Source organism: Mobula birostris, chromosome 14 (genome assembly GCF_030028105.1).
Source record: "Mobula birostris isolate sMobBir1 chromosome 14, sMobBir1.hap1, whole genome shotgun sequence".
Lineage (NCBI taxonomy): Eukaryota > Metazoa > Chordata > Chondrichthyes > Myliobatiformes > Myliobatidae > Mobula > Mobula birostris.
This window is the reverse complement of record NC_092383.1, coordinates 93,117,289-93,130,786: the sequence shown is the minus strand read 5'-3', so window position 1 is coordinate 93,130,786 and position 13,498 is coordinate 93,117,289. Positions and strand designations below refer to the sequence as shown.

The following is a 13,498-nucleotide window of genomic DNA, read 5'->3' as shown; positions in this document are numbered from 1 at the left end:
TTATGTATATATAATCTGGTGGTGGTGGGGAAGAAGCTGTTCCAAAATACACAAGTTTTTTCTGTTTTTCTATAAGCCCATCACCCCTACTGGGGCATCAGCTGTTGATAGCGGCTTGCCAGAATCCTCAAGGTCTTTGGAGCCTCTGTTGGCATTTCTGTAGCTCTGTGTTTTATGGATTGGGGTTGCTAGCTCCATTCCCGACCCTCGTCCTTTCACAGCCAGGCTTGGGACTGTCCGTGGCAGGGTTCAGGTAGCTAGAAGTAGCAAATAAAACGTTGGGACAGTCAGCAGATTGGATAGTAGGTCGGGTAAACTAGGAAAGTTACAGCTGGAGAGCCTGCATTAAAACTAATCAGCTCAGGTTTTATCTGAAGTTGTTCAGATAAGTTTTGATTTCCAAGGATTTGAACTGTGCTTGGATGGAAGATGAGCTTCTGTTTCATGAGTGTGCTTTGCACCTGTTGCCAATATATCAGAGGCTAAGGACAGAAAGAAGTCAACATGATCACTGAAGTGACTGGCAAATGGAAATTTGCTCTCTCTTTTGATGTTGCTGAAAGCAGGCATCCAATTCTGCCTTTCCTTTCTACCGTAGAAAGGAAGTCATGTTCTCAGTAGCAACTGGGATACCCTAAATTGGGTTGGGGGGAGGGTGTAGATACACTTTGGGTGGGGATGCGTCTCTACCAAAGGAGGTGTAAAGTGCTCGCTCCCTCCTGCAGGTCACCCTTGGACTTGCTGTAGCACCTGCTTAGCCCCGCAACACACACAAAAGGCTGGAGGAACTCAGCCAGCCAGGCAACATCTGTGGAAAAGAGTACATAGTCGACGTTTTGGACTGAGACCTTTTCATCAGGACTGGGGAAAAGAAGATGAGAAGTCAGAGCAAGGAGGTGGGGTGGGGGAGGTAAATGATAGGTGAAACCGGGAGGGGATGAAGTAAAGAACTGGGAAGTTGATAGGTGAAAGAGATAAAGGGCTGGAGAACGGAAATTTGATAGGAGAGGGTAGAAGACCATGAAAGGAAGGGAAAGTGGAGGAGGTGATGGGTAGGAAAAGAGATGAGGTGTGAGAGAGAGAGAAACGGGAGTGGGGGAATGGTGAAGGGGGGGGGGGCAAGACGACCCCAACAGACTCACAGGTGAAATGTAGCTTCAAGCCTGATGACATGAACATCAATTTCTCAAGCTTCTGATAATTGCTTCCCCTGCCCCCGACATCGCAGTGTTGTCATGGTGAATGAATTAGGGTTTCGTTTGGGTTTACATCTGCCTATCGGAGTTAAATGGATTTGAAGCGTCTTCATGAAGATGTCCAAATCTTGCTTTTGTAAATTTGTGGCTATTCATTCCATTTCATCAGCATGTGAAGTAATAATGTATGTCTAGAGGTACATGGTTAGTACTGTTCCACAGGAACTGCAATAAGACCACTACGGATTGTGTGATAAATTATAAATAACCTGAATGAAAATATTAAGGTAAATTTGCAGATGATGCAATAATAACAGTGAATATGTTCAGAGGAATCTTGGGGTTCAAGTCATAGCTTACTGTAAGCGACTGCACAGCTTAGTGACGGTAAATAGACAATAGGTGCAGTAGGCCATTCAGCCCTTCGAGCCGGCACCACCATTCACTGTGATCATGGCTGATCATCCACAATCAGTACCCTTTTCCTGCCTTCTCCCCATATCCCTTCACTCCGCTATCTTTAAGAGCTATATCTAACTCTTTTTTGAAAGAATCCAGGGAATTGGCCTGCACTGCCTTCTGAGGCAGAGCATTCCATAGAACCACAACCCTCTGTGTGAAAAAGTTTTTCCTCAACTCTGTTCTAAATTGTCTACCCCTTATTCTTAAACTGTGGCCTCTGGTTCTGGACTCCCCCAATATCGGGAACATGTTTCCTGCCTCTAGCGTGTCCAATCCCTTAATAATCTTATATGTTTCAATCAGATTCCCTCTCATTCTTCTAAATTCCAGTGTATACAACCCCAGTCGCTCCAATCTTTCAACATATGACAGTCCCGCCATCCCAGGAATTAACCTCGTGAACCTACAGTAAATAAGGCATATGGCATGCTTGCTTTTATTGGTTGAGGAATTGAGTTCATGAAGTTGGGAAGTTGTTGGCAGTTATATAAAAACTTTTGTTGGGCCACATTTGTAGTATCACCCCATTATAGAAAAGATGTGGATGCTTTGGAAGGAGTATCTTTTTTCCTGGGGGTTGAAATGTCTAGTACTTGAGGACATACATTTCAAGCTGGGGAGGGGTTAAGTTCAAAGGAGATGTGAGGGTCAGTTTTGGTTTACACTGTGGGGTGCCTGGAATGGTCTAGCAAGGTTTTAAGTGGAGGCAAATATGATAGAAGCATTTAAAATGTTCTTAGATAGCACATAATGTGTAGCGAATGGAGGGCTATGGACATTGTGTAGCCAAAAGGGATTAGTTTAGGCATTTAATTACTTCCACACAACATGATAGTTCTCTGTCCCCTCCCCCCACCTTTTAAATCTACTCCTCAGCTATTTTTCTCCAGTCCTGCCGAAGGGTTTTGGCCCAAAACGTTGACTGTACTTTTTTCCATAGATGCTGCCTGACCTGCTGAGTTCCTTCAGCATTTTGTGTGTGTTGCTCAGTACAGTATAGGCTCTTCAGCCCACAATGATTTCCAGCATCTGCAGATATTCTCGTTTATACTTTATACTTTATTGTCGCCAAACAAGTGATACTAGAACGTACAATCATCACGGTGATATTTGATTCTGCGCTTCACACTCCCTGGATTACAAATATTAAATATTAAAAATAGTAAAAATTAGTAAATATTAAAAATTTAAATTATAAATAGAAAATAGAAAAATGGAAAGTAAGGTAGTGCAAAAAAACGGAGAGGCAGGTCCAGATATTTGGAGGGTACGGCCCAGATCTGGGTCAGGATTCGTTCAGCAGTCTTATCACAGTTGGAAAGAAGCTGTCCCCAAATCTGGCCGTACGAGTCTTCAAGCTCCTGAGCCTTCTCCCGGAGGGAAGAGGGACGAAAAGTGTGATGGGCCAAAGGGTCTGTTGGGTGCTGTTTTGTTATCAGAGTTCAGTAGTACTATACAAAAACAGACCTTCTCACCCATTGACTCTGCACTGATGTTAAAAACTGATTTTTGCTAATCCTTCATTGGGGTTCCCATAGACCCTTACCATTAACCAGGGGGTTCGTGGGCCTACATTGATACAACTTTATTTTCTTCTTAACCCATAAACTGCCCCAAGATTCTCCCACTCACGGACACGCACATTGGGCAGTTACCACCAGCCTGCACACTTTTGGGAGCACTGGTCATGAGGATAATGTGTGCATTCCACAGTGACGGCACCAGATGTGAGGATTGAATGGGGCAGCTGGGATTGTGAGGTAACAGTTTTAGCTGTGACACTGTAATATTCTGGACAGCATTGATAAACAACTTGAGAAATTACTCTGTATTTTAAATGGAATTTTAGCTGTGGATTTTAAAATATTGATTGTGCTTTTTCCTTTTATTTTAGGTGATCCTTACTGCTGATGTTTCTGGAAGGAGTAGTGGTGGGAGAATATTTAGATCAAATGATTTTGGAAAGAATTTTGTCGCTACAAACCTTCCTTTCCATCCACTATTGCAAATCCTTTATCATTCAGAGAATTCGGAACATCTGTTGGCATTAAGCGTCGATGTAAGTATATCAGAGAGAAAATACTAGTTAATTTTTACTACAATATAATACAATACAATAAATACAATATGTTTTGTTTGTGCCATTTTTAGCCTTCTGCAATTGGTTTTGTCATTATAATCAGCATCTTTTGATTTGACACATTCATGGCTTTCTGGAATCAATGTCATCTTGTATTATTAAAAAAATCAAGATTAGCTTGCTGAAACACAGTACGTGTTTTGTTTTATGTCAATGACTAACAGTCTAAAGATGTGCTGGAACAGCTGCAAACTGTTACACTATCCACTACACCACTGTGCCACACTACACTTCCCTCTGGCCCAAGCTATTTTATTCCACCACATTTTCCCTTGCACCATTGTCCTTTCTGTCAGTCTCATCACAGTACATCTTTTCACTTTTTGAAATTCATTCACCTAATAGATAATGGGGCTTCTCTCTGCTTAGCATTTGTATAATTCTCTTTCTGAAGGATGAGACATCAGATCTCTGTTTACATAGAGACATAGAAAACCTACAGCACAATACAGGCCCTTCAACCCACAAAGTTGTGCCGAACATGTCCTTACCTGAGAAATTACCTAGGGTTACCCATAGTCCTCTACTTTTCTGAGCTCCATATACCTGTCCAGGAGTCTCTTAAAAGACCCTATCGTATCCGCCTCCACCAGTGTTGCCGGCAGCCCATTCCACGCACTCACCACTCTTTGCATAAAAAAAACTGATATCTCTTCTGTACCTACTTCCAAGCACCTTAAAACTGTGTCCTCTCGTGCTAGCCATTTCAGCTCTGGGGGAAAAAGCCTCTGACTATCCACACAATACCTCTCATCATCTTATATACCTCTATGAGGTCACCTCTCATCCTCCATCGCTCCAAGGAAAAAAGGCCAAGTTCACGCAACTTGTTCTCATAAGGCATGCTCCCCAATCCAGGCAACATCCTTGTGAATCTCCTCTGCACCCTTTCTATGGCTTCCACATCTTTCCTGTAGTGAGGCGACCAGAAATGAGCACAGTATTCCAAGTGGGGTCTGACCAAGGTCCTATATAGCTGCAACATTACCTCTCGGCTCCTAAACTCAATCCCACGGTTGATGAAGGCCAATTCCCCATATGCTCTCTTAACCACAGATTCAACCTGCGCAGCAGCCTTGAGTGTCCTATGGACTCAAAGCCCAAGATCCCTCTGATCCTCCACGCTGCCAAGAGTCTTACCATTAATACTATATTCTGTCATCACATTTGATCTACCAAAATGAACCACCTCACACTTATCTGGGTTGAACACCATCTGCCACTTCTCAGCCCGTTTTTGCATCCTATCAATGTCCCGATGTAACCTCTGACAGCCCCCCACACTATCCACAACACCTCCAACCTTTGTGTCATCAGCAAGTTTACTAACCAGTCCCTCGACTTCCTCATCCAGGTCATTTATAAAAATCACAAAGAGTAAGTGTCCCAGAACTGATGCCTGAGGCACACCACTGGTCACCGAACTTCATGCAGAATATGATCCGTCTACAACCATTCTTTGCCTTCTGTGGGCAAGCCAGTTCTGGATCCACAAAGCAAGGCCCCCTTGGATCCTATCCCTCCTTACTTTCTCAATAAGCCTTGCATGGGTTCCTTGTCAAATGCTTTGCTGAAATCCAGGTCTCTGAAATGGCCACAACATCACAGCTCCAAGTACTGATCCACACTCTAAGCTCATCTGCTTTGTTCGTAATACTCCTTGCATTAAAATAGACACATCTCAAACCGTTGGTCTGAGTGCGTCCCTTCTCGATCACCTGCCTATCCTCCCTTTCGCACTGTCTCCAAGCTTTCTCTATTTGTGAGCCAACTGCCTCTTCCTCCGTCTCTTCAGTTTGGTTCCCACCTCCCAGCAACCCTAGTTTAAACTCTCCCCAACTGCCTTAGCAAACCTCCGTGCCAGGATATGGGTCCCCCTAGGATTCAAGTGCAACCCATCCTTTTTGTCCAGGTCATGCCTGCCTTAAAAGACGACCCAATGATCCAGAAATCTGAATCCCTGCCCCTTGCTCCAATCCCTCAGCCACACATTTACTCCACCTCACTCTATTCCTATACTCACTATCGCGTGGCACAGGCAGTAATCCCGAAGTGACTACCTTTGTAGTCCTGCTTCTCAACTTTCTTCCTAACTCCCTGTAGTCTGCTTTCAGGACCTCCTCCTTTTTCCTGCCTATGTCGTTGGTACCAATATGTGCCACGACCTCTGGCTGTTCTGCTTTGCACTTCAGGATTTCATGGACGTGGTCAGAAACATCCCAGCCCTGGCACCTGGGAGGCAAACTACCATCCGTGCTTCTTTCCTGCGTCCACAGAATTGCCTGTCTGACCCCTTAACTATAGAGTCCCCTATCACTGCTGCCATCCTCTTCCTTTCCCTACCCTTCTGAGCCACAGGGCCAGACTCTGTGCCAGAGGCACAGCCACTGTTGCTTCCCACAGGTTTGCAATTTGCATTCACGGTTCTGGTTTGTTACAAAAAATGTTGAAAGCTATAGGCAGTGATCTGAGCCTGCAGCTTTAAAATTTAACTAATAAAACTAATTAGGCAAAATAGCGTAGCAAAAAGTGAACATTGACCAATGCAGCGTGGTTAACCAAACGTTTCACAGTACCAACTCTAAATTGGGGGTTCTATTCCCGCCACAGTCTGTAAGGAGTTTGTTAGTTCTTCCTGTGAACTTTTCTCCAGAATTTTATGGGTGTTGCTCTGGATGGTTTGTTATCTCACACGTTCCCAAGATCAGGTCAGTCAGTTGTGGGCATGGTATGTTGGCACCAGGAGCAGGCTGCCCCAGCACTTCCTCGGACTGTGTTGGTCGTTGACGCAAACAACGCATTTCACTGTATCGCAAATGAGAAAGTCTGCAGATGTTGGAAATCAAAGTAATACAAAATGCTGGAGGAACTCAGCAGGCCAGGCAGCATCTATGGAAAAAAATAAACAGTCAATGTTTCCTGCTGAGGACCTTTATTGGAACTTCATCATACATTTCACTGTATGTTTTGATGTACATGTGACAAATAAAGCTGATCTTCATAATCAACCAATTCCCCAATTCCACCTTGAAATGTGCAATATGTTGTTGGCAAAAAATAACATTTTCAGTTGAATTAGCAAAATTCAAAGTTTCTAATCTTTCTTAATGGTTTAATAATTCAATGGTTCAATTTAATATTAAATAATGTATACATTATACAACCTGAAATATTTACTCTTTGCCAGCATCCTTGAAACAGAGAAAGAAAATCCCAAAGAATGAATAAGAGAAAAAAGTTGGACCCCCACGGAACCCCTCCCACGCACAAGCATCAACCGTCCAACCACTTGCTCCAGCAAAAACATCGACCCCCCCACCCCACCACGCAAGCAATGGCAAACCCCCAGAGACCATGATCTAGAGTCCATCAAAAACTATTGTTTTTGATATCACTAACGAGAGAGGTATTGAGAGAGTGCTTCTGCTACAGTGAGAGTAAAGGCCAACAGCTTGCTGTTTCGATGTTACTTAACTGTAGTATTCCAACAAAGCTAAATTCTATTGTACTTCTTGCTGTAAACCCCTGCAAGAAAATTAATCTTAGGGTAGTATAGAATAACATACACTTTATAGTATTGATAAACTTATAATTATAAAATTCATAATATATTTTCTTTAAATTATCACTAAAACCAATCAGGTGGAAGTTTACTGGATGTTGTAAGATTGCACCCCAAGCAATGTCCTTCTTTGAAGATCACTTTTTCTCCCTTAATTCATCCCTTGCTGCTTTTTGCTTGTCACCATGCACTGGATATTCTAAAGTAGTTTATTACATGAATGGGAGTTAGCTCAAGAGAGGCAGATAATGAGAAGTCAACGTTTAAGCCACAAGGCATATTGTTTTATTACGTGCATTTCTACAACAAACAAATGTTTGTCAGTGAGCTGGGAATGTTTATATAGAACAAAACAATCATTGAAATACCTATTCCCATTCCAACAGGTCAATCCATGGCCTCCTCTACCGCCGCGATGAAGCCACACTCAGGTTGGAGGAGTAACACCTTGCATTCCATCTGACTAGCCTCCAATCTGATGGCATAAACATCAATTTTTCAAACTTCCTTGCACCCCCCTTCTTCACCATGCCTCATTCCCATTTCCTTTCTCACCATACCTGCCCATTACCTCCCTCTGGTGTTCCTCCCCGTTCCCTTTTTTCCATGACCTTCTGTTAGATTCCTTTCTCCAGCCCTTTATCTGTTTCACCAATCAACTTCCCAGCTCTTTACGTCACCACTCCCCCCCTCCCGGTTTCACTTATCACCTACCACTTTGTACTATTCCCTCCCCTCCCCTCACCACCTCACTCTGACCTTTCATCTTTTTTCCCCAGTCTCAATTAAAGGTCTTGGCTCGAAATGTCCACTGTTTACTCTTTTGTATTGATAGCCTGCTGAGTTTCTCCAGCATTTTGTGTGTGTTGATTGGAATATAGATGCTGGTAATCTAAATTGGTTTCATTATACAAATGAGATTATTTTTGCATTGGGGCACATCAGGATCAGTACATTTTGGCCCGATTAGGCAGCAGTCCCAATTATTTGAAGTTTCATGAAAATAGTTAAAAAGGTATAAAGGAGGCAGACTGTGTAACTGAGTAATAAATAATATATTTCAATGAAATACAGAACGACTTAGAACACTACCAGTACTACAACAGTATAAAACTGTAGTAGTCTAATAGTTATCGCCGGAGGAAGTCATCCAGGTTGTGGTCTGTGTTCTTTTGATTGATTGTAAGTGAACAACATTAGCACAGGCACCTTGTGCAGATAATGTCTTCCTATATTGCTTTTGATGATTGCATCCTCTTAATCAGGGTTTCCCAACCTGGGGTCCATGGACCCCTCAATTAAAGGTTGGGATCCCCTGACCTAAACCTTCATTTTCATTGTAACATTGACGATGATTGTTGATACCTTCAAATTCTTTGCAGCTTCTAACTTGTTGAAGTATTATACGCTGGATGAATTCCTCTGGCAATAATTATTAGGATCAGTTCAGTTTTATAGTACTGTAATAGTATTGGTGCTGTTCTAAGTTTATTTAGGTATATAATTTGTTTCGTTTTCATTCCCAATCCCAGCTATTTCTGCACCTCCAAGCCTGAATACTTGAAACCACAGTGAGCAAAACAGTTCTGAAATGTCTTACTGCTCATTTCTTGCCAGTTATCAGTGACAAAAATCACTGCTGTTTGAACACAAACACACACAACTGACGCTATTTAAAAACTGCTCTAAGCGCAGTGTAGTGTCTTAACGGCCACACAAGTTCACACGACTGAGGCTAGTTAGAAACTGTTAGGTAACAGTCTCTTGTTCCAATTAAGCAGCATAGTTTCCCAAGTAAGCAAAGGAATCCTGGCTATTTTTTCAATGAGTTGTTCTGTAAGAGTTGTCCCAAATAACGGGTTGCCTGGTTAACTGATGCCCAGTGAACCAGAATCCACTGTGTACTCATGACACATTGATTTGTCTAATCCTGTTTTTCTTTTGACTGCTGTCTTATTCAATAATATTCCAGAATGAGTTGTGGTTTTCCCCTGATTTTGGTGAAATATGGAGAAAAATACATGACTTTGTATGCCTTGTGAAGTGGTAAGTAAAATTTGGTTAATAGTTACCTCAGTGGCAGTTTATTTTAACATTTGCAATAACTAATTAGACTTGAACTTTTTGTTTAATATGGCACCATTTCCAAGTCTAGAGTGGTCCAAGCTCTCCATTAAAAGTGAGGTGGGAAGTTGGCTAGTGTGGTTGGAGAATGTGGAGGGTTTGTAAGACAAGTAAACTTCAGTCTGATTTGAAGTGTACCTGCTATAGTCACCCCTGGTTTATGAAGGCAACTCCAAAGAGTTTATTAATGACCTTATTTCAGTGCTGCCTTGCAAGAGACAACTATAATAGAATGGATGTGAAGCTACAGAGCAGAGGTTCCCAGCCTTTTTTATACCATGGATCAATACCATTAAGCAAGGAGTCCGTAGACTCCAGGTTGGGAGCCCTTACTAGCAGCTCAATGTTCTGGGGTTTTATTGTTGTACACGTGACAGAGCAGGAGGGATTAAAGGGGGAGGGATGGCATTACCAGTCAGGGAGGATGTCACAGCAGTGCTCAACCAGACTGCAGAGCTTGTCTAGTGAGGCTTTATGGGTAGAACTGAGGAATAAGAAAGGTATGACCACATTGGTGGGACTATTTTAAAACCCACCCAACACTCTGCAGAATTTACAGGTGCAAATTTGTAGAGAGATTGCAGACTGCTGCAAGAAACATAAGGTTGTGATGGTAATACACGCACAGTGCTGGAGGAACTCAGCAGGCCAGACAGCATCTATGGAAAGGAGTAAACAGACGACGTTTTAGGCTGAGACCCTTCATCAGAACTGGGAAAAAAAGATGAGTCAGAGTAAGAAAGTTGGGGGAGGGAGGAAGAACCACAAGGTAATGGGTGAAACCGGGAGTGGAGGAGGGGTGAAGTAAAGAGCTGGGAAGTTGATTAGTGAAAGAGATACAGGGTTGGGGAGGGAGGAATCTGATAGGAGAAGAAGAAAGATAAGGTGGAGGAGCACCAGAGAGAGGTGATAGGCAGATAAGGAGATAAGGTGAGAGAGGGGAATGGTGAAGGAGAGGGTGGGGGGGCATTAGCAGAAGCTTGAGGAATCTATGTTCTTGCGATCAGGTTGGAGGCTACCCAGACGGAATATAAGGTGTTGCTCCTGTAGTCTTGAGTGTGGCCTCATTGCAACAGTAGAGGAGACTGACATGTCGGAATGGGAAGTGGAATTAAAATGAGTGGACCCTGGGAGATCCCGCTTTTTCTGGTGGACAGAGCGTAGGACATACAGATTTCAAAGGGGGATGTGTATGCTGTTTTGAGACAAATTAGGGTGGATAGATCCCCGGGGTCTGGTGGGTTGTTCCTTTGGACCCTGTGGGATGCTAGTGCAAAATTGCAGGAGCCCGAGCAGAGATGTGTAGAACATCCTTAGTCACTGGTGAGGTACCGGAGGGCTGGAGGACAACCAATGTTGTTTTGAACTTTAAAAAAGGCTCCAAGGATAAGCCAGGAAATTGTATGTCGGTGAGTATGATATGAGTAATGAGATAGTTATTGGAAGATATCCTGAGGGAATGAATATATATTTGGGTAGTTAGTGAGTAATTAGGGATAGTCAACATAGTTTTGTGTGTGGTAAGTCGTGTCTAACCAAGAAAGTTGAAGGCAAGGCCTTTGACGAGATCCCACATGCAAAATTGGTCAAGAAGGTTCAGTCATTTGGCATTCATGAGGTAGTAAATTGGATTAGACATTGGCATCACAGAAGAAGCCAAAGAGTGGTAGTAGATGGTTGTCTCTCTGACTGGAGGCCTGTGACAAGTGGTGCGCCTCAGGGATTGGTGCTGGGTCTGTTGTTGTTTGTCATCCATGTCAGCAATCTGGATGATAATGTGGTAAAATGGAGCAGAAAATTTATACATGAACCGAGATTGGGGGTGTAGAGGACAGCGAGGAAGACTATCATAGCTTGCAGCGGGATCTGTACCAGTTAGAAAAATGGGCTGAAAATTGGCAGAAGGGATTTAATGCAGACTGGTGTGAAGTATTTCACTTTGGGAAGCCCAACCAGGATAGGTCTTACATGGTAAGAGGTAGGGCACTGAGAAGTGCGGAAGGACAGAGGGAACTGGGACTATAGATCAATAATTCCTTGAAAGTGGCATCACAGATGGAAAGGGTTGTAAAGAAAGCTTTTGGCACATTGGCCTTCATAACTCGACGTATTGAGTACAGGAGTTGAGATTTTATGTTCAAATTGTACAAAGCATTGGTGAGGCCTAATTTGGTGTATTGTGTACAGTTTTGGTCACCCAGGTACAGGAAAGGTGGGAACAAAATTGAAAGAGTGCAGAGAAAACTTACAAGGATGTTGCCAGGTCTGGAGGACCTGAGTTATAGGGAAAGGTTAAATAGATTAGGACTTCATTCCCTAGAACGTAGAAGATTTATTCCGTAGAACATAGGGAGATTTGCTGGAGGTAGACAGCATTTTGAGGGGAAGAGACAGGGTAAATACAAGCGGGCTTTTTCCACTGAGGTTGCTTGGGACAACAATCAGAGGTTATCGGTTAAGGATAATGGGTGAGAAGTTTAAGAAGAACATGAGGGAAACAACTTTACTCAGGGTGGTGAGTGTAGACCGAGCTGCCAGTGCAAGTGGTGAATGTGGGTATTAAACATTTCAGAGAAATTTGGATAGGTACGTGGATGGGAAGGGTATGGAGGGCTATGGTCAGGGTGCCGGTTGATGGGATTAAGATTTATGGTTTGGCGCAGACTAGATAGCCAAAGGGTCTGTTTCTGTGTTGTCATTTTCTGTGACTTTATGACTAACAGCTGTTTCTGAGATACTTGTGGCACCAACAGTCATTGAACAGTCAAAGTCACTTCGATCACATTCCTTCCCCAATTTGATTTTTGATCTGAACAACAACTGAATCTCTTGATCATGTCCACATGCTTTTATGCATTGACTTGTTGCCACATGATTGGCTGAATAGATATTTGCATTAACAAGGAGGTTTACTTAATAAAGTGGCTCATGTTTTTCCATTGTTTAAAAAAGGATCGAAAAGTAATCCGGGAAATTATAGGCCAGTAAGTTTAACGTCGGTAGTAGGTAAGTTATTGGAGGGAGTACTAAGAGACAGAATCTACAAGCATTTGGATAGACTGGGACTTATTAGGGAGAGTCAACATGGGTTTGTGCGTGGTAGGTCATGTTTGACCAATCTATTGGAGTTTTTCGAGGAGGTTACCAGGAAAGTGGATGAAGGGAAGGCAGTGGGTATTGTCTACATGGATTTCAGTAAGGCCTTTGACAAGGTCCCGCATGGGAGGTTAGTTAGGAAAATTCAGTCGCTAGGTATACATGGAGAGGTGATAAATTGGATTAGACATTGGCTCGATGGAAGAAGCCAGAGAGTGGTGGTAGAGAATTGCTTCTCTGAGTGGAGGCCTGTGACTAGTGGTGTGCCACAGGGATCAGTGCTGGGTCCATTGTTATTTGTCATCTATATCAATGATCTGGATGATAATGTGGTAAATTGGATCAGCAAGTTTGCTGATGATACAAAGATTGGAGGTGTAGTAGACAATGAGGAAGGTTTTCAGAGCCTGCAGAGGGAGTTGGACCAGCTGGAAAAATGGGCTAAAAAATGGCAGATGGAGTTTAATACTGACAAGTGTGAGGTATTGCACGTTGGAAGGACAAACCAAGGTAGAACATACAGGGTTAATGGTAAGGCACTGAGGAGTGCAGTGGAACAGAGGGATCTGAGAATACAGATACAAAATTCCCTAAAAGTGGCGTCACAGGTAGATAGGGTCGTAAAGAGAGCTTTTGGTACATTGGCCTTTATTAATCAAAGTATTGAGTATAAGAGCTGGAATGTTATGATGAGGTTGTATAAGGCATTGGTGAGGCCGAATATGGAGTATTCTGTTCAATTTTGGTCACCAAATTACAGGAAGGATATAAGTAAGGTTGAAAGAGTGCAGAGAAGGTTTATAAGGATGTTGCTGGGACTTGAGAAACTCAGTTACAGAGAAAGGTTGAATAGGTTAGGACTTTATTCCCTGGAGCGTAGAAGAATGAGGGGAGATTTGATAGAGGTATATAAAATTA

General features: G+C 42.9%; 1 protein-coding gene across 1 annotated transcript in view; it reads left to right on the top strand.

The window, feature by feature from the left end:
• The window catches only part of LOC140210111 (sortilin-like), a 65,397-nt gene that overhangs the window by 23,097 nt on the left and 28,802 nt on the right, over nucleotides 1-13,498 (top strand). The window contains exons 5-6 of the mRNA XM_072278953.1: nucleotides 3,553-3,717; nucleotides 9,333-9,406. Of these exons, the coding sequence (XP_072135054.1) occupies nucleotides 3,553-3,717; nucleotides 9,333-9,406 (239 nt within the window). The remainder of the gene's footprint in view (nucleotides 1-3,552; nucleotides 3,718-9,332; nucleotides 9,407-13,498) is intronic.